At 44.6% G+C, this 20170-nt stretch overlaps 3 protein-coding genes across 4 annotated transcripts; all 3 read right to left on the bottom strand.

Moving 5' to 3' along the window:
* Positions 1 to 777: 777 nt before the first annotated feature.
* alyref (Aly/REF export factor) lies at positions 778 to 3780 on the bottom strand. Of its 2 annotated transcripts, none has more exons than XM_076023846.1 (6): positions 3421 to 3780; positions 1860 to 2018; positions 1619 to 1766; positions 1459 to 1522; positions 1183 to 1369; positions 778 to 1092 (listed from the first exon to the last, which is right to left on the bottom strand). In XM_076023846.1, the coding sequence occupies exons 1-6, from the start codon at positions 3658 to 3660 to the stop codon at positions 1078 to 1080; spliced, it is 813 nt and encodes a 270-aa protein (XP_075879961.1). In that variant the 5' UTR covers positions 3661 to 3780; the 3' UTR covers positions 778 to 1077. The 2 variants fall into 2 exon arrangements, with proteins under 2 accessions (XP_075879961.1, XP_075879962.1); XM_076023847.1 differs by lacking the exon at positions 3421 to 3780 and adding an exon at positions 2448 to 3408.
* A 1048-nt stretch (positions 3781 to 4828) lies between these two features.
* mcrip1 (MAPK regulated corepressor interacting protein 1) lies at positions 4829 to 8345 on the bottom strand. The gene is made up of 5 exons (XM_076023845.1): positions 8201 to 8345; positions 7478 to 7578; positions 7178 to 7296; positions 5684 to 5788; positions 4829 to 5595 (listed from the first exon to the last, which is right to left on the bottom strand). Exons 2-5 carry the CDS (start codon positions 7483 to 7485, stop codon positions 5531 to 5533), a joined length of 297 nt encoding a protein of 98 aa, XP_075879960.1. The 5' UTR covers positions 7486 to 7578; positions 8201 to 8345; the 3' UTR covers positions 4829 to 5530.
* Positions 8346 to 8792: 447 nt separating this feature from the next.
* On the bottom strand, positions 8793 to 10989 carry ppp1r27a (protein phosphatase 1, regulatory subunit 27a). The gene is made up of 3 exons (XM_076023561.1): positions 10204 to 10989; positions 9920 to 10070; positions 8793 to 9534 (listed from the first exon to the last, which is right to left on the bottom strand). The coding sequence occupies exons 1-3, from the start codon at positions 10670 to 10672 to the stop codon at positions 9414 to 9416; spliced, it is 741 nt and encodes a 246-aa protein (XP_075879676.1). The 5' UTR covers positions 10673 to 10989; the 3' UTR covers positions 8793 to 9413.
* Between the last annotated feature and the right edge of the window lie 9181 nt (positions 10990 to 20170).

Raw genomic sequence — 20170 nt, 5'->3', positions numbered from 1 at the left:
CTCTTTGGCTTATTCAATGACTGCTTTCTAAACATTGCTTAGCTTAGGAGTAGCCTACATTCAGTAATGGTTGCGGACACGGAATTAACCTGTCTTTTAGCGTTACATAACTGTTAGGACATGTCGGGTGTTCCTCTTTAGTAACGAAAATCTAACCGGAAACCCTAACCCTTGCGTGAGTTACTAGTGTAAACTTTTACTGAGAAACACTTCCGGTTTCGCGGCCCGCGAACCATGTGGAACATGCCAGCATGTACTTGACTTCTTTGCGCTGGATCGAGAACGACGCGCTGCTGAGCCGCACGTCAACTGTCATTCACCCTTGATCAGGCGTGCTTAATGCAATTTAGGGCCATGTTTTGAATCGAACCAATCGTGTCAGGTTAATGGTCGAGGTGCCAAGCACAGTGGGTCAATTTAAAGTCGGACTGGGGGAATGGCGACATCTAGTGCCGTTGGTCGAACGGTACTTCCCAGACCGCTTGTAAAAGAAAACACATTTTTCATGATTTAGAGAGCTACTTGACACAACAATCGTGTTATCCCAATTTATGTCATTGGTGTTCATTCAAAAGTTGGGCTAAATGAAACCCCAAAGTGTTTCGCTTTATACAGGCGACAGACTTGAAAATGTTTGTTCTTAATTAACATTTCCATGGCCAGAACAAATGCATTCCCCATACCAGAACTTGCCTTAGCCGACACTGTAACAACCTTGCCTTATCAAGACTTGCACATACATACATTTTCTACGCAAGGAGACAACTGGAGACAGAATTTGGTTCCTATGCACTGCAGGGTTTTATTACAAGTTTGTGAAACTACAGGGTAGAAGTGGGAAACCCCAATTCATATTTACCTACAGCCAAGACCACTTTCATCAGAAAAATGGAGAAAAAAAAAACAACAAATAAAAATACTGGTAAAAAAAACACTTCGGAGCATTTAAAAGAAGGGTTTGGAACAATTTTTTTTTTTTCAATCACATCAGAAGACAACAAGTGTAAAATATTCTGCACATTTGTAACAACCCTTCATTGTTGACAGAAAGGGGGCGACTTGGAAGAGCTTCGTTGTTTAGCTGGTGTCCATCTGAGAAGAAAACAAAGAACATCAAAATTAGATGGCGAATAAGACAAAGGCAAAATCACAGCATGGGAGTTTAGCAGCGGCTGAACGCACCCTGGCATTGTAGGCGTCTAACTGGGCGTCGAGTTCCTCTGCTGACAGCTGCTGTTTACCGCCACCGCGACCACCTCGCCCCCGGCCTCGGAGACCGCCTGCGCCACGTCCTCCGCGGCCTCTCTGCATGCCTCCAAAGCCACCGCGACCTCTGCTCATGCCTCCGCCACCACCACCTCTGTTTAGACTGAAAACAATAACATTCATTACACCGTTACAAGTGGTATTCGACACATACAGTGCGACAGTTCAAGTCAGGAGGAGGACTTCACATACCCCTGCATGGGTCGCCTCTGTGTGTCAATCTGTGATGTTACAAGTTGGATGTTCATTGGTCGCCCTGATAAAACAAAAGCAAAGGGTGAGTTGTCAAGCAAGGAAATACTTATTTTGTCACTTCGTTGGCCGTTTCAACAGACTGAATGGAGCATCATACCATCAAGTGGGATGCCATTGTATTGTTTCATGGCCTTCAGGGCATCTGCTCTCCTTTCGAAGTGGACATCTGCAGTTCCCAGGCTTCTTCCCGACCGGTCATAATGCACTGCTGCCTTCTTTAGTGTTCCGAATTCAGCAAAAAGTTCCTAGAAACAGAACATACACAAATGAGGCAACAAATTACACATGAAACTTGTAGCGGGAAACAAAAAACAAAACAAAAACAAAACCACATTTACCTGAATGTCTGCGTCTGAAACTCCAAAATCAAGATTTGAGACGAGGAGCTTCCCTCCGGTTTCCATACCAGCTCCCCCGCTTCCACCAGCGGCGCCGTTGAAGCCACTGTAGCCGTTGTCATACATGTCGTGTTGCCATTTGTCTGGAAGCTGTTTGGGCTGCAACAGATGAAAGAGAACGCACCTGCTGACTTCAGGATCCCCCTGCCTCTGTCAATCACAGTCCACACGGCTGGGTGCTGGGGCAAGCAGGGGATCCGCATCCAAGAGGGCCAGGGTGTGCAATTCCCCCAAGAGGGTCCCCCCAGTATTTCCCTGCCCACCCCATCACTACAAGCAAGTGTATCTGTACATACATGGGAATAATCTAACAAAAATATGCACTTGGTCCCGCCTGTACATGTCATTGTACTAACATTTCTATGCTACACAAGAATGTATTTGGACCATATACACCCACTAACAGTAGCAGTATTTAAACACAGGGAGTACTGAAGTTATATCCCACCCTCTAATGTCAACATCAACCCCCTGGATAACTTCTCGTCTAGCTACCAACAATGCCCGTTGTTCTGCTGCCACTTGCACCTCCACAAAAGGCTTTCCGGACATGATCCTCGGGTACACAGGGAGTCGCCATCTGAAGCAGCGTTGCCTCCATCGATGCACCGTGTTTCCTGGGCGCCGCCCAAAAGTTCGTTTACAAGGCCAAGACAGTGGCCTTCGTGAAGGGGGTTGAGGGGGAAAGTCCATACGATGTGGGGGGAGGGAAGGTGGAAAACCAACTAGGGCCAGTTAACCCTCCTAAGCAGTGGTTGGTTGGTGGGTGGGTCGGTTGGAGCGTCCATTTTGAGACCACGCCATTTTGAATGGGGCTTCGATGTGCTCGTCTAAACACACCCATTCGGACGGAAAAGGGTGAGGGTTTTAAATTGGAAACTATGGAGGAGTTGAAGTCCACTTTTTCCATCCACAAGCAACGACCAAAATGGTTGGAAAGACCAAGGAAAAACAGGCCTTGAGACGAGCCCGTCAGCCACTCCCGAACAAAGGCCGCCGTGCTGCTGTGTCTGGACGCTATTCTCCCTTTACTTGTTGACAAAAATCACCGGGGGTGGGTTGTCTCGATGAAGATGAATCCTCTCATCACATTAATGAAACTTGGGGTGGAAAAAAGGCCCGCGTATTCACACTGGGCGCCTAGGTCTAATTTAAGCTCCAGCTTTCAAAATGGCGCCGCCGAGGCCTCCGATCCAACTTTTACGCTAGTTAGCCAAAGCAGCTAACATTTTAGCTCTTTTCCCAACGGCCACTTCTTGAGACTGGTGTGAACACACTTATTTGGAGATGGAGCATGGATACGCTACGAATACACCTTCCGTTAGTGCTTAGCAGGAAACCACAGAAATCGGTGGTCACTGCGATCATTTCAATTGCTTGGCTAGCGGGCTCGTGTGCAGCTAGCAAGCCTACTGACGAACAGAAGGACGTTAACCAGGCAATTTCAGGTTTGTCGAAGGATTTTCCGTTTTCGTCGTCAATTCCTCTAATTTTCTCATACCCTGCTGTATGGCGTTGGCCTGGCTCTACCGCGGCTCAGGTTCTGTCGGCTCCTCATGGGGCCTGATCCTCCGCCTCGGCCTCCGAATCCACCTCCGCTGATTCCGAGACGCCCAGCGCCTCCTCCGCGGCCGCCGCCTGTGCCTCCGCGGCCTCGACCTCTTCCTCCTCCTCCTCGACCTCTCTGTTGCCTGTTCTGCTTGATAATGTCGTCTAGAGACATATCCATTTTATCCGTCATTATGCTGCTCCGATAGTGCTAAACTTCCAAAAAAATATTTAGATTAAAAGTAGACCCTAGCCTGTCTTGGTCCCTCTCTTCCGCTGCTCAGAGATTAAAGCTCTCTGCACTACCGCGAAAACAATGAGCGGCGGGTATTAGTACCCGCCAGCCTGTTACAACGCCCACTTCTACGTACATAACGCCATGACGTATTATTGGGTAGTTGGGACAAATAGCCACGCCCAACACGTACACGTTTCCCCACATACACATTTGTTTGCTGTACAAGTATTAGAGATAAAAACAAAAACATAATGCAATTCCAAAAAGGGGAAAAAATGGTCAACCTTTCATTCAAATACCTTACTATGATAAATTTGAAAATTTCGGATTATACAACAGCAAAATTAGAATCCATCCATTCATTTTCTATCAATTGCCATGCACTCGGAGATTCATGGGGTGCTGCAACTTAACCCTGGCAGAGTTACAGCCTCGACCAAAACTCTGAAATTATCTTTTTTTTTTTTTTGAAAGAATGAAGTTATGGTAACAAATTATATTAAGGTCCTTGTAATAATCATAAGTTAACTTTTAACATTATGAAGTGTTAGATTACAGTACATAGGTGTTAATAACACCGTTTTAATATACTTAATATGAACTAATGCTTTACAGTATTATATAAAGTAACCCTAATATAAAACGTTACCAAAGTTTTTTTTTAATGTATCTTTAGTTTCCCCATGAAAGTTGTTCATATTTTCTGTCTGTCTTGGCAGCTTGAAAATTGTCAATTCAGGACTCATATGACACATTATTTGGGCATGAACGTTTTTTAATGTTGTGTATTTTTTACAAAACAAAACAAAAACAAAAAAAAACTCCTGTTCCAATACACTCAAATTTAATCTGTCGTTTGTCATTTGAAAAGGCAGAGGAAAGGTTCATCATCACTCGAGTGCAGTCAATCCATAGTTGTCCGAATGAACTCATTAGCCATCGTGGGCAACTTTAAGCTCTTTTTTTTTTTTTTTTTTTGCTGTGTCTGTCATGTGTGTATTATCACATTTGCATATTTTGTAATTTTGACTTTATCTTATGCCCTTTTTTGAAACATATATCAAGCAAAACATTTCAGGAGTTTCCATGTTTAATATTGACGTCGGAATAAAACAAGGAGCAATACTGTAAAATCTTTTATTTAACATTTTGTTTCAAGGCGTAGGGGAAGGGGCACTAACCAAGGAGAGCATGGCTTGGGGAGGTTTCTACTTTTTACTGCACCGCCATCAGTCCATTTGAGGGCAAGAAAACATACAGTAAAAGCGTTGGCCTTCTACAATGAAATTTGGCTTTCAGAACGCGAGTATCCAATGGGGGCCCTTTCAATGTTTCTACAATTTACAGATCAAACTATGTCCCAAACGAAAGGAAGAGATAAAATAAAATAAAAAATAAAAAAAGTCAGCCCTTTTGAATTTTCAATAAAATTCTTCTAAGTTGCAGCAGTCACAGAGACAGGGTTCTCATTAAGGCTGCAGTCTTTTGTGTCCCATAAAGTGTGTTTTCAGTTCTTACATCAGCATCAAAAGTCAGCAAATTTTCAACGACGCTTGTCTCAATCCACGTAATTAGACGTTATGACTTAAAAGTCCTTGAACCAATGAGAAAAGGACAATTTGTGCTCCTTGGGCTCCTTCTTCTTTGCTTCTTGGGCGCTGTCTACAGTCCAGAGTTTAGAGATGATGACTGACTCTGCGCTAGAGGGGCCAACGGGGCTGACTTGCTGATGGAATAAAAGTTCGAGGATACAGGGTGGAAAAAAAAAAACAAAAAACAAAAAAAAACAAAAAAAACAAAGCGACTGAAGCGATGAGGAGAAAGACTAGGACTTCTTGGAATCCTGTGTGTTACGTTTCTTGAGGTCACTCAGGTCCACTGGAATGAAAGCTGCAAAGGCAGAGACAGCGGTCAGTCTGTGACCCGGCGGGGGGTGGTGGAAACTTTATTTTACCCTGTCAGGCACACGGTCACTCACAGTGCAGGTTTGGATTGGGGTTCTTCTCCACATATTCCTGTGGTCCACGGTCATTCCGTTCACTATTTTGCGTTGTTCGGATGTCCCTAAGTACACACTGCCAAGCTGGGGTAGGTGGAGAGATCAACACAGAGGCAATGACTTGTCTGATACATCATGCATACATGAGAAGAAAAATATATATTTCTCCGGATGTTTCTCTCGTCTCGATCAGGACAGGGTTGATTCGGTAGATTCAGTACAGTCAGCGCTCCGACGATGATTAATGATAAGCATCAGACACATCAAGCAAAACCAATAGCAACGAGATGACTTTGTTGATCATCCTCTGCACTGCACACAACAAGCAACCAAATAGCCACTACGACGCCGAGCCTCGCTTTTGTGAACAGGGTGGGTCTTCCGTGTTTTACATTAAGTATGCAGAGGAGACTCCCGATGGTCGGGTGGGGGAAACTTCCAGCAAGCGGGTCGGTGGTGGATGACGACTCCCATCATGGGTTTCACCTCAACATAACAAAACAAAATTAAATGACGATAGGGTGGGGCAACACTCAGGACCCCGCCGAGGTGTGGCCCATTAAGGGGGGATTACCTGGTACAACAGGAGAAGGGGGGGGGGAGGGGGGGAGTGGCCGGCTGCCCTCACAACAACCTCCACCACCTGTGATATTCTTTTTTGTCAAAACTTATCTCAACTGCCTTTATAGATGTAAATATGTGTTTTTCCTTTCCTACTCTAGAAATATTTAATATACATTTAATTATTTATTTATTTATTTTTAATTCATAAATTTTTTCCTCTCCTCATTGCACTTTATATGCTGATTTAATTGTGCAAATTCCCCCAATGTGGGATAAATAAAGGCATCCAAAGTACCCCCAATTTACTAAACACTCAACACTTATGATCAGTTGCAATGTCGATCAAATTTATGTCGTTTATTTCAGGTTTGGTGACAATGCTGCGCGGATACCAAATTCCATTTGACTCCACACGACCTTACGTGACCCACGCGGACTTGTTTGCACTGACTTTCGGTGTGATTATGTCATGGGCAAAAAAAATTGTAGAATGTGTGAACACAGCTTCGAAGTTTCACCATGAATAAGATGCGGTTCTCTCAACTTCACTGAGAGACACAGGGTGTTACATTCAGATATCACTGTAATCATGACATAGTAGACTCTTTGTGACTAATAAAAACTTTTCTGTAGTAGGAATACGAGCATTAGCTACACCAGGTTGATCGATATTCATTCATATAAACTAAGCTTTTAGTCATCTATCAAAAGGATGTATTTTTAGCATGCATTTTGAATATTCAAATAAAAAGGACCAAACGTTTGTTCATGTATCATTTATGTCTCGTGTCCACTGACTCCAGGGAATTACTTTTTCGACCCAAGTTGCACAACTATGCCAATTATTGTCACGTCAGTAAAATAAAAAAAGCTTGTTATGTTTTGAAAGGCGTGAGACGGTGAGCTTACTTTCATGTATAAAGCGCACATTTTCCTCATGTGCTGGGGTAAAAAGTTCCCCACTGTTAGTTGGCGATCGAGGGCTCGAGGTCCGCTTGTAACTATTCACCATCCTGGGAGCAGATGAGCTTCACAAAAAAAAAGAAAAAAAAAGAGGCAAAATTAGAATCAAGACAGATCAGTTTGTGCAGTTTGGATCAGGAACTCTTTTTCGTGATGTATTGGAGACAAAAACTCCATAGTGTGTGGGAAAAAAAGCAGCACAGGAGGAGGACCTGTTTCTACAATGTGATTTAACTTGTGACAGACCTGGTCATTCTGTTTACAGCCAGTACTCTCTCTTTGCTCCTCTGTGGTGGTGGTGGTGTTGATTTGAAGGATAAAAGGGCTCAGAGGTCCTTACCTGAAATCTAACCAAAAAAGATCTCAGTTCTTGTTGGAATGGCATGACAAGGAAAACATTTACCTTTTACTCAAAAGGTAGTAGTCACAGTCAGAAAACTACTAATTCTGGATCACTCGCTCTCTCTTACACACACACACGCTGTATTTTTTAAATAAAATTTGAGTTAACTCGTGTGTTTTTACATACGTATGCCGAACTCCAGTAAAAAGTAAGCGATTCTGCCGTTAGCTGCTTAGTAGCTAGTAAAAGGGGCTTTTGTTTACGTTTTCAAATCAGTGTTTTGAATGCTGCTAACTGCAAGCTACGAAACCAAATGTTGTTTGTTTTCGAGTTCCCCGAACGCAAGCAAACATTCACAAGCAGTCGAGCTATTAGCTAACCACTATCTATTTGTCGCTATACGCGGCCGGACAATCTGCTTATAAATTCAAACGCACTCATAATTTTAGCTAACACTTTGCCAGTTAGCATGCTAGCTGGTGCTTTGCATTGTACCGTCGTAACGTTAGCTCCCACAAGCTAAACGCCTAGCAGTTCTTGCCCGGTCTCTACACTGGGGCGAAATTATTGATCGCCACAGCGATTTAAATTCTATGTTGGCGTGATGTAAAAACGATTCGACAAACCTCTTTGCCCTTTCTCTCAACCACTTTATTCGGAGACCGTTACCGCCGTCTATCCTGGCTAAAACGTTGCCAATGCCAACCAATCATTTCCGGGAAAAGACACGGAAGTGAAAGAGTCCTGACGTTACTGACGTGTTCATCTGCATAAAATAATATTCATACCCATCTAAAAATGACAGCGTTCATTTTAAATGCAACACAATTTAAGTGATAAATATGGATACAGTCTGACGAAAACACTATCAACCATTAAAATGACTTAATTGCCGGCTTTCCCTACTAAAATATTACGTTGCTTGATTCGATTTCTTTCACGTGTTCTTGCCATAGGCTCATTTGAATTTCATAATTAAACACAACAGCTCGTATTTGTATAAAACCTCTCTTTATTTATGAAATCTTACAAAAATAAATTGTTCAAGAATATTTTATAAGACTTTCATTCTCGAAATTTGTATACAAAAGCAAAAAAAAAAAGGCGTGTGTGTAGGGTTGGGGTGGGGTTGGGTGACACAGCAGGACTAGAAGAAATGCGTTTTGAGGATTTTGTTTTGTTATCATTTGTTTAAAAAACAAAACAAAAAAAAAACACCACTTGTTCATTTGGCTGAACCTCCCTCTGCCCAGCAGCGAGGAAATGTCACAAACACAAACCTTCTCGCCAAGATGTCCTTGCCGTCAAAGTAATGGTGAAAGTGTGACAATGATCTGGAAATGCACAAGCAGGAGATGGCGACAAGACTCAAGGAGGTGACACACGATGAAAAAACACACGCTTAATTCAACACAAATTCTCTCCGTATTCTGATATATACAACACAGCAATTTGATTTTCAGCGGCATTTTGTTTCAGGTGAAAAGAGATGCCAGGGCCGCGCAGGGGATTGAATAGTTGCTGTTTAGACACATGGACTCAGACATGGACATCGTGATGAATATCAAAGTGCATTAAATAGATGGACAGAAACAGCCAGAAAAAGAAATACAGATGAGCTGAGTATGAAGTAAAAAAAGAAAAGAAAAGAAAAATAAACAAGAGAGTGGAACACAGTCTTGTCGTTTCGGCTCATGACCAACCGCAGCTCCATTGCTCAGCATTGCTCATCATTTTCATTTTCACAGTGTGACAAGTTTGGTGTTTCTCATACTGCATTCCGCGAAACAAGGATTTTGTTTTCTCCTCCCGGTGCCCACGAGTCAATGCAACGGCCGCTCACATGGCGCCGACCTCGAACATTTTCACCAGCTCTTTGCAGTCGGGGTCGATGAGGTCCGCCGGCTTCTCTCCACTTTCGTTCTCTGCCTCGACGCTGGCTCCTATCGACAGCAGATATCTGGGGTGAAGCATGGGGTGGGGGTAAGGGGGGTGAGGGGGGGATTTGTTAAAGGGAGGTCGTCAGATGTAACGAAAACTTAGCACAGTTTATTATTGCAGCTGCAACTGATCTTCCTGACCAGCATCGATTCAACTGTCTCGACTTCAAGGTCTGGAAATATACGGCTTCTGAACCTCAGGAGCTCTAATGGATTCATGCACTTTAAAATTCAACACTTGCGGCCCCTTTCACCTCTTGCTTGACCTCCCCTCACTCTGAGCTCACTGCTGAATCCCATATTTTCTGCATTTCTATTATCCGGTCAAACTTTCAGTTTCAGACCACTTTACCCCCATCGCTTGTACGAACCCAAAACACTAAAAATTCAAAGATGCGTAATTACTTGGCGATCTCGGGGTAGCCATCGCTGCAGGCCATGTGAAGCGGCGTCCAGCCGTCTTCGTCCCTCTGATGGACATCGGCGCCGTACTTCACCAGCAGCTTCACCACCTCCAGGTTCCCCGTGAGCACCGCTTCGTGTAGCGCTGCCATGCCTGCAACAGACAGCACTCGGTCATGCTGGGGCGCAGGTACGATCGCTTGGACCTCGGGTCAACGGGTCAACGACTCCCTGTGAGAGGCCGGAGTGTCAAAACACCGCACAAGATAACAGGAGGCTCCACTCACCTGAGTGAAAGAGCGTATCCACCCGCACCTTCCTGGCCCTCATGAAGCGGCCGATCTGCTCCATGTCCCCCCGCCGCACGATGTCCTGGAAGACGATGTCGTTGGGGAAGTGCACGGTCCTCCTCGGGGGCGTCACCGGTATCACGGGAGCCGGAGCTTCCGGCGCCGGCGTTCGCCGCGTCGTGTAGGAGTAGCGTGAGGGTTTGCTGTACGAGGGGACATACGTGGACGGGGTCTTGTACGTGGACGCGGTCTTGTACGTGGACGCGGACGTGGGGGTGTAGTGCGACGGGGTGTAGTGCGTCGCGCTGTACTGCGTCGGCGTGTACTTGGCCGCCGAGGCGTACGTCGACGAGTACTGCGTGGGCTTGTATAGTGACGGGGTGTAGTAGGTGGGCGTGTGGTACGTCGGCGTGTACTGCGAGGAGCGCGTGTACGACGACACGGGCACGCTGTAGTTGTACTTCATCCCTGCGGCCTTCACCCCCCCCTTTGCCGGCAAGTCCAGGAGGAGGCGAGCGACAATTCCAAAGAGAACGCCCCGATCCAACAGATGGCGATATCCTCTGCTTGGCCCCAATGAGTTTGTTTTATATCCTCAGAATTTCCAGGTGGAGTATCTCTTGCGCTTAGCGATGAATAAAAACACTTATCCAATCCTTTGCGTTCCTCCGTTCCTCCTTTCCTCCTTTTTCTTTGGTTTTTTTTTTGTTTTTATGTCTCTGTGGCCCCTTTTTTCCTCACCGACTTAAACTCAAAGCTGTCCTTCGCATAGTGCTGCATTTGCTGTTGCGCGAGCGCCTTGTCCAGCCGAGCCAGCGGGAGAGGACCCCTATATACCCTTTGTGGGGTCTATTTTAGGGCCCTCAGATCCGGTGACTTCAGCAAAGAAATGAGAGGCCCCTAGGCAGCTCCTCCCACACGCCCATCGACACTGCACCCGCCCATAGATCGTAAAAAATGTTGACAACCAAAATGTACAAGCCCCCCCCCCAGCCTCTATCTCTCTCCTGAGACAAATATTGTCCCACGAAATGTCGGAATAGTTATATCATTAAAAAAATAAATGTAATTGTTTTCAAGCGCGAACAAGGCACAGCGTTCCTCTTGCGGTTACAAAAAGACAATTGCGGAAGCCTCTGCAATCCGTTTGTCGATTGTTTTGCGGGAAATGTTCAACTCAAATGTCCCACCATGTCCCGCGCGCATTCACTCTCGACCATCCTGCTTATGTGATACCTCCCTGTCCGACATGAAAGCAGATCGGAGAGGTCAATTACATTTCAAATGAGGGCTTTACACGCTTTTGACCGTGAGAAGGAAAAATCTTTAAGTGATGTTTTGAGGGTATTTTAAGCCTCGTTATTCACGTTCCCTCTCGTGTTCCCCACTGACCCGCACCTCCCTCGTGACACCTGCCCTTTGCATCATGACCAGCCGCAGAGCAATAAAATTCACCCTCTGAAGAGTCGACAGGGCCAACTGAGGGGGTAAAATATAGCCGCTGCCCTCAAATGCCGCTGAAAAGTCAAAGTGGAGAGGCGGCCATTGACAAAAAAGGACCTCGCCCCGCTGCCCACTGTGTGAAGCGGAGCAGGGGAGGGCGGCATCCCAACCTCTGATAAACAAACAGGCCTTTTGCTGAACCGGCCGCGAATGTCGACCGGTGCGGTTGCGCCATGCCGGTGGCACCAGCTGTCCTGGCAGCCACCTCGGATTCGGCGAGGCTGGTCGCAGCCGGTTCCTGAACCTTGGGAAGAGGGAGGACTCGTCCGCCCGACGGAGGACTGATATCACAGCCGAGGAAATAGCAGAGCTGCCGTCCTCCGCTTTTTGTTTCTCAAAACAACTCGGACCACTCCGGGCATGACCTTGCGGCGGAACCTGATCCCCACGCCATAATTTGCGGCTATCCTAAAGTGTTGCTCCGCACACGGCATGCTTTCGCGGCGAAGTCTGCCATTGAAAGACATTTTCTTATCCAAGAGGAATTTATTTAGGACCTAATACATAATATAATTATAAATAATAAATTTTTTCGTGATATTTTTAAATTTCTGTCGTCTTACAATATTGTCCGCTAACAAAAACATACTAACAAAAAAAAAATCAAAAATTTTGTTTCTTTTTCTTCTTTTGATGCAAATTGAACAAACATACTTTCTAGAAGCAATAACTTGTCGTTCTTTACACCCTTTCCAAACTATTTACTTACTCATTACTTTATTTGTTTGTTGATATGAACACATTTCGGTAAAAACACTTCATCCCTGAATAATTATTGAAGGATGTTCAATACATATTGAGAATTTTGGTGTCTTTGTTTATGCATTTAAACTTTTTGTGTAGACCGTGTTGCATTTCATGCTGGGATTCCTTATTTGTGTTGCTGCTCATACAATGTTCTTTCCAAAATGAAATATATTTTATTAGTTTTTCGCATTAGATCTTTCAAAAGGATACATTCCTATGGGCCGATCCCACCTCCGAATGGCAACACGATTCATTTAGCGTTGCGCTACTGCCGTCTAAACAGGGGAACGTGGGAAGGGAGCTTAAAGCCGATGTCTAGACAAATTAAAGTGAGACACTTTGGATGTTCACAGCTTGGAGAAGACACTTTTAAGAATGGCTATTGGGTTACACGCTCCCCTTATGGTACTTGGGAGTGCGGGGGCGTCCCCGAGCAGCGGCGGGTGAGCTCACCTCAACCTTCGCCACCCTGACTTCCGCTGTGGAAGGTGCAGGAATCTCATCCAGAGCAGGGATGGGGGGGGAAAGTTTGTTTTTTACTGCCCGGTGTTTGGCCTCCTCTTGGAGGAACGCCAGGGATGAGGTGTCATTCGTTACAGCTCCTCGCTATACATAGACGCAGGCCGTCCTCCCCCTCGCTACCTGCCTTTCAGGGTGCATCTGACCTGTCAAATTACCAAGGCGTCAGAGTTGAAGACGCTGCCCGCCGCCGCAAACCCCTGGCAGACGTGTCGAGATTCCTCTTGTGTCATCGGACTCGGCCAGAGTGACTCGGGGTCTTCTTTGATTTTTCTATATTTCTTTTTATAACACATCTCCCACCTGCTCTTATCCGCCCGACTACTTTGTGACTCTTCTATTCTTGCCCGCATCTGGCATTTGCTTTTGGATGCAGAGATATGATACAATCAAAGGGTTCAGCTGTTGTGTCGGTATGCGTAACATTCTCCTCCCTCTGTCTTGGAATTCCTGTAATTTCGAGATAAGCCTCTGCTTTGACTTCCATGTGTTTCGGGCGCCAAATGCATGCACATTATTTGGCAGGAGTGAAAGAATATCACTTTAGCGACTCCATCTATTACTGGCAGGAACAATAAATAACCTTGGCCTGTAGCTTACTTGGAGGTAAACCAGAATGTGACCCTGGCTGGTCAATAAACTCAGCAGAACTGAGAGAAGTCCATCGCTTGTTTTCATCGCCACACTTCTTTGAAAGTAAAACATACAAATCTGGAAATCAGCCCATTGTGAAGTCCCGAAGGGCACAGGTGCAAAACATTTTTGTTTTGCACTTGAGGGCTAAACACAGTGTTCTCTGGAACTCTTTTTGGGAAACACTGCAATAACACAATGGTGATCTGCTGGAGACTGGCATTGAAAAAAAATCAATGAAAGGAATTGATTTGAACATTGTGCACTAAACAATTCTTCCATAAGAAAAATAAACACTGTTTTCATCTACAATAATGTAGAAACAATAAAGTAAACTTATCTAGAAAAAATGCTATACCCATTCAAAACCTTGTCATTATATTACACCTGTCATTATATTAATGGTGCCTCTCACTTTTAAAAAGTTAATTTCACTTTATAAGAATCAAAAGCAACTTCATCCAATCGTATTTCATCTCCACTTCATTTGTTTCAAAGGAAAAACGTGTTTTTCTTTGCATACGTTTAAACGTTAATGTTTTCAAATGAAGTCAGAACAGTTGACGAGCTGCTGAAGAAGCCAGCAAAACAATGCTGTGAAATTTTATTGCAGTAAACATCGCCATAAACATCCAGACATTCAGTGACAGTTCAGAACACCCGTGCACACACACACACACACACGCAGCCCAAGCCAAAAGAATTACAATTTTAATAGCGACGTGTCACAGAGGCTTATCTGCAGGGCTGTACACGTTGCAAAAAAGACAAACAAAAAAACAAGGTGGGCGTGCTTGAACGCCCCATTGACTCGTGTGATGCTGATAGGTGACCGCACAGGCTAAAAATAGGGCCGGCGAAGGATCCTGCCCGTGCGCAGCATGCTGCGAATGCGGGCTTTCGTCCTCATAAACATTGTCATCTCCAAAAGGTCAGCGCGACACAAGTCGCACACATGTGTTTATGTTCGCTTCAGAACAATCCGCTGGGTCATTTCACACCTGTGTTCTGACTCTTGGCAGGAATTTTAAACAGATAAAAAAGGGGGAGGACATTTAAAAAAAAAAAAAAAATGTGGTTGGAGAATAGATGGTACGGTTGTTCGTAATCCCCTTTTCTCGGAACCCCCCCGCTGACCCCGGGGCACGGGCGCTCCCGTGGGTGACAACAGGAGCGTGGGCCTGCGTATGGAACACACCTGGATCACTGGATGGTAAACAGGGTCCAAAAAGGGATTAGTCTCAGTCTGGATGTCCGTGGTCCCAGCGGGGGAGAAACTCAGCCGGGGCCGAGGGGTATCCGGTTACGGCACGCGTGCTGGGATGAGAAGAGGAGGAGTGTCTAATCCTCCGCCGACGAGCGAGAATGAGTGACACCGCGAAGTCTGCCGATTGCGGAGATGCAGGGATTTAGAGGAAGGCCCACTGACCCTCATCCTGGAGCGAGCTGCCCGTGATAAACTTCGCTCCGCTGATCAGATGAGATTAACATCGCATTGGAAATCAAATTTTTCCAATTCTTTATTTTATTTCATTTTAAAAAAGGGTCAAAATACATTAATCAACATTTCCATGAGAAAGTAAATATACCCGAGTGAGCTGAAGGCTAATTTCCATCGATACTCCCTCTGCCAGGTGTTAATAGACTCTTCAAGGATTCAAATCACTTTATTGCCATTTGACGTGAACACGATAGGAACTTGCTTTGATGTTGTCATGTCCAGTGCAATAAAACAAAGAAATAAACACGACACTCTTCAATAAAATACATGCTAGACATAGACAAGAGGACATCAGACAGAGAGATAGACAAAACCAGTACAAAGATAAAAAAAAAATAAAAAAATAAACAGTACAATTACCATAGGGCAAGCCACATTGGCTAAAACGCAGTTTTAAAGTACATTCATTTGGTCACTACCTGATGCAGGAAAAATAAGGAAAAAAAGGAAAAAAACCCTATCTACTACTACTAATAGTAGTACTACTAGGTTCCAGGTATTACATTAAAAGGGCAAAATTAGTCGGTGGAAAACTACGCTGGTCATCGTGGCCAGAGAAGTTAATCCGCACATCGTGATTTCATTGTTTGCTGGCGTGTCTGTAATGACACCTAACATCGGTGTGTTGTCAACTTATTTTTGACACACAGAATCATGTGAGCGGCGTGTGCTCGTGAACTATTGACTTCTTCCCTGGTGCTGCTCCAAGTTGACGCTGACCGAGATCAAATTGAACTTTCAAAGAAATGGGGGGGGGGGGCAGGAGAAGAAATGAAGAAATTAAAAACTTTTATTGTGACCAGCAGTGCCTCAGTATTGTTTGCTTCAGGACAAAAACATGAGCAATAACTATTTCGAAGAGCAACCCAGCACCGTTTTTTTCCCGTTGTGTATAAAAAAAGATATTTTCCAAACCATTTTTAGGATTTATTGCCGAGTGGCGGGTAACAGCACCTCTGCCACTGGCACCATGTTCCCGGCTGTCCTGCTACAGGACTATATAAGTTTTGGTTGCCTGCCCAGCACGCTCCAGCTAGGACACGGCCGTCTGCTCTCCCGCTCAGCCAGCCTCTCTCTTCTGCCACCTCCTTCTATGGCGTCTTTGTGCCCGGCGATCCAGGCTCCTTATGGCCGGGGCCAGAGGTTTTTGATCCTGTGAGGTGTCCCTGGTGTTTTATGTCTTTTTTCAGCGAGAGAGCCGCGCAGCAAACCAGTGTTATACAGTCCTGTCATCAGGCCAAACTGACAGCGGAAGCCATTCTCGCTCTTACAAATTAGAGAATTTGAAAAAAAAAAAAAAAGGCAGAAAACTGTATTTTTCTTAAAGGTCCAGTGTGTAACATTTGGCTTGATTTATGATTTTATATTAGTAAAAGCTTAAAATACTGCCCTTAAACACATTAATAGGGTCTTGCTGCCAAGGGTTAGCTGCCATCTTGTGACTCGGACAAGGAAGATTGGTATTTAAGGAAGCCTGCCTGACAGTGCCCTAAATACGAAACGCTCTGTCAAGCTGGCTTCCTTGAATACCAGGCTTCCTTCAAACATTTTACACACTAGACCTTTAAGTTGAGAAAGGGCCGTAAAAGCGTTTTACAGTCTGATCTATCTATCCACACGTGAACCAGTGGAGTTAAGTCGAATCCTCTCGAAACGTCCACTAGCGTGATAAAATTTCACTTGGCTGTTCACCCGTTTGTCACACGGTCTCTACAATGTAAGTGTGAAGTGAACTCGCGGATGGATGAATGCCCAATAGCGCAAAGCCAAGCAAACACATTAGACGAGCCAAGCAGAAGTAAAGTGAGCCATTTGCTCTGGAAAACGAAGCCAACAGCCATCTGGCCCCACATACGTGGCATTGCCATCATGGTTCGCATACCCTTGAGTTGCTAAAACACACCCGGTCATGAGCAAATAGTTTCCACCAGAATCGGTCCGTATTTAATTCCAGTGAACGAATGTGCATTCTCACAAGTGCCAAAGTCACACGGTCGTTTCTAACTTGACAGTTTGACTCGCTTCTTTTTGCTGTTCAGTTTAGATTCCGTCAATGAATGGCATCAAATTGGTCATTGAAAAATGTGGTCACCAATATCACAAAACCAAAGAGAACTTTGGAACTCGAGCCACATGGTATAAAATCACACTTTTTACTACCTCTAACTGTGACAAAGATGAAATACCTTATTTCTGAAAGTCTGCAGTCCGTCATTGAGTCGCTGTTTTTTATTGGCTGTGTGCTAAAACACACACAGCTAATAAAATTAGCGCTTTATGAGAGCACAAAGGGCTGCGACCTCTTGCTGTCACAACATATCTGAGGTTAGTGACAACGCCTCCAGCCAGGTGTTTGTTCCACTGCCTGAGTCCTCTTCTTCCAAAACATATTGAAGGAGCATCAATTTTAATAGCTCTTAACCAGCTCTTTTTTTGCATATTAATCGTGTGAGAATCTTCCAATAAAGTCCATGACTTAAAAAAAAAAACGACATAAATAAATCTTTAAACCTCTGCAACAGGTCACGTTGCTCAGTTTTGTGTTCAAGCCCTTGTCAATTCTTGCTTGAAAACGTGTCAAATCAATTATTATCATCAATAAACTTGAACCATAACATGTGACTGTGTTGGAGGTGAAAAAAATTGGGCCTTCAGCTGGAGGTGTAAAAGAGAGTTTTGTTCCAAGACAATATGGAAATAACCACTCGGGCTATGTCTAAATGTTGGCATAGGAAGGGCACAGCAGTTGAATCAGAGAACCTCTCGACCGTGAATATCTCCGCATTAACGCCTTACCCCTGCGATATTTTCCAGTGACCCTTTTGACCTGAGATTAAAAGACTTTACAACAAAGCTTTGAATAAATAGTCTGATGGAAGGATCAAAATGTTTATAGATGAAAAGAAGAAAAGACAGAAGAAGAAGAAGCTGCTGCTGCCCCCCCAAAAAGAACTGGTTGCTAACAGACAGAGGTTTTTAGCAGGTCAGGGCAGCCGTCTCACGGCACTGTGGGTGAAAGAGGGAGACTAAACATGGAGTAGCTCCCAAGGCTGACTGGCTGTTTGTGCGAGGGTAGGGTTACCTTCGCCGGAGGCTACGTGCGTGGAAAAGGAGGTTAGAGGTTAAAAGTGGGGTGCGTGCAAAAGCTAATTCGTTGATGCCCGATTGCACAACGAAGGTGTGCGTTTCACAGCGGAAACAGGAGGCCAAGAGAGCGAAGCTCCTGCGCTGCCCGGGCCCGGGCCGGGGGGGCGCTAGCATGCGATTAATTGATTTCCTGGATCTGTGAGAGCTCAAGCGCTGTACGATAGGGGGACAGCGAACAGGTGGAGTCACTAAATCTAACCTTTCGAAGCGCAGGAAAGGACAATGGGTTGGCGAACCTTTATGTAACCACCCCGCATGAGCCAACGGCAACGGTCGTAAAGCGAGAAAAACATCTGGCTGCTTGTCGCCGAGAGTTAAAACGCGCAAATTTTAAATGCTTAGTTTTATGATTAAAAAACTGGAAAGTGGAGCACAATTAACAAAGTTATAATCTGTTTTTTGCAGTTCCAAACAAATGTCAAGCAAGATTTATTTCTCCTGGGTAACTGGGACACACCATGTAGATCATAACACCTTTATTGAAGAGGAATTAATGTAGGATTGACTCCAAAAACAAAATTACTCCAACTTTAGGTATAAGTGTATCAACACTCTGAGCAATGATTGCCTACAGTGGACAAAAAGGAGGGTGTCACACATTGCTGTAAGAGTTATGACTTAGTTTGACTCCATATAACACTTGGAAAGGAGTTTGGCCTAATAACTTTTTCAATAAGGTTATTTTTCAAGTGACCATTTAATTCCTAGACTACTGCAGCATTAAAATTATCATCAGGGTTTGTACATTAGGTCTTGTCACAATAACAAATGTAATTATGCATAGCTACTTAGACACAGAGTAGTGTCAGACTTAAGTAAGACACAGACTTTTAAAATGACAGTAAGACGCACATCATCACAACAAGACACTATTAATGATGAGATGTTTTTTTTGTGCAGGATTTGGAAGATGAAGAATTGTAGACTGATAAACCAAACATCTCTTTTGTTTTTACATATTTCCTTAACTGGCATTAAGAATTAATGTCAACAAATATATGTTGACTTCATTAACTCAACTCATTTACTTCTCTACTACTACCGTAGTACTTGACTGGAGGTAAATGAATATGACAATCAGTGATTAGAGTGTAATTGTCATAGCCAAAAGTGCAAAAATAAGTTTATAACTACAAGAGCTATTGGCATATTACTAGGATTTCTTTCTCTTTTAAAAAATGAACAAATAGTTCCATGAATAAAATGACAGGTAGTGTTTTCAAATAGAATTATGTCACTGGGCTATCAAATTAACAAAGTATAATTAGCACGTACAAATGCAATATTTAGTTTCTTGGGGTTCCCACAAACAAGAAGGATGATGTCGACATGATGACCTCATTGCTGCTCCTGAAGACCGAAAACAGCACTGGCCCCATAAGGCTAAGTCAAAGACACGATATTCCCAGAATGCATTTCACAGGGGTCAATATGCTAATTTTAGCACGGCAGCCAATGACAGCTCGGGAGCCCCGTTCCAGATGAAGGTGGGGGCGGTGGGTGTGGGCTGGGTCGGGTTACGCGGCTAAGACATGAGCGACCCTGCGTGCAGTAGACAAGAGTAGACAGAGGACACTGGTGGACTTCTCAGACCAATCCATCAGCAGAACCCTGCACTACACCTTAGTTAGCTTGCCCGCTGGCTCTAAAAGCACTGACTCATGTGACTTGCGCCCACTGTCCCGCCTGGGTGCCGACTTGTAACCAGACTCCCAAAAGGGTCTCGCAGTCGTCGTAGCCCCGCGGACCTGATGGCGAGTTATGCTCCCAAGAAAGAGCAGTGCCATTCTTGGACAAAGTGAGCGCCGTCAAAGGAGAGAATGCACTCTTTGCACTCACTCTGACCTCGGAGTCCAACACACAAACACTGGCACGGCTTTCTAGTTCAGGGTTGGATCCAGTTTTGCCTTCATG

This window comes from Nelusetta ayraudi, unplaced genomic scaffold (genome assembly GCF_046127955.1).
Source record: "Nelusetta ayraudi isolate G7.1 ecotype Tasmania unplaced genomic scaffold, CSIRO-AGI_Nayr_v1 ptg000016l, whole genome shotgun sequence".
NCBI classification, from domain to species: Eukaryota; Metazoa; Chordata; class Actinopteri; order Tetraodontiformes; family Monacanthidae; genus Nelusetta; species Nelusetta ayraudi.
The sequence above is the reverse complement of the archived record's forward strand: the minus strand, read 5'-3'. Positions and strand labels throughout refer to the sequence as shown.

What these genes read in the sequence shown, in the direction of transcription:
- mcrip1 (XM_076023845.1), bottom strand. An exon ending in TGTGCGCTTTATACATGAAA is followed by an intron (nt 5,789 to 7,177) that starts GTAAGCTCACCG and finishes CACCTACCCCAG; the next exon opens with CTTGGCAGTGTGTACTTAGG. An exon ending in CCCCAATCCAAACCTGCACT is followed by an intron (nt 5,596 to 5,683) that starts GTGAGTGACCGT and finishes CTGCCTTTGCAG; the next exon opens with CTTTCATTCCAGTGGACCTG.
- alyref (XM_076023846.1), bottom strand. Translation starts at nt 3,660, where the DNA reads ATGACGGATAAAATGGATATGTCTCTAGACGACATTATCAAGCAGAAC. An exon ending in GGCCAACGCCATACAGCAGG is followed by an intron (nt 2,019 to 3,420) that starts GTATGAGAAAAT and finishes CATCTGTTGCAG; the next exon opens with CCCAAACAGCTTCCAGACAA. An exon ending in TTTCAGACGCAGACATTCAG is followed by an intron (nt 1,767 to 1,859) that starts GTAAATGTGGTT and finishes TTCTGTTTCTAG; the next exon opens with GAACTTTTTGCTGAATTCGG.
- ppp1r27a (XM_076023561.1), bottom strand. Translation starts at nt 10,672, where the DNA reads ATGAAGTACAACTACAGCGTGCCCGTGTCGTCGTACACGCGCTCCTCG. An exon ending in GGATACGCTCTTTCACTCAG is followed by an intron (nt 10,071 to 10,203) that starts GTGAGTGGAGCC and finishes TGTCTGTTGCAG; the next exon opens with GCATGGCAGCGCTACACGAA. An exon ending in GGCTACCCCGAGATCGCCAA is followed by an intron (nt 9,535 to 9,919) that starts GTAATTACGCAT and finishes GCTTCACCCCAG; the next exon opens with ATATCTGCTGTCGATAGGAG.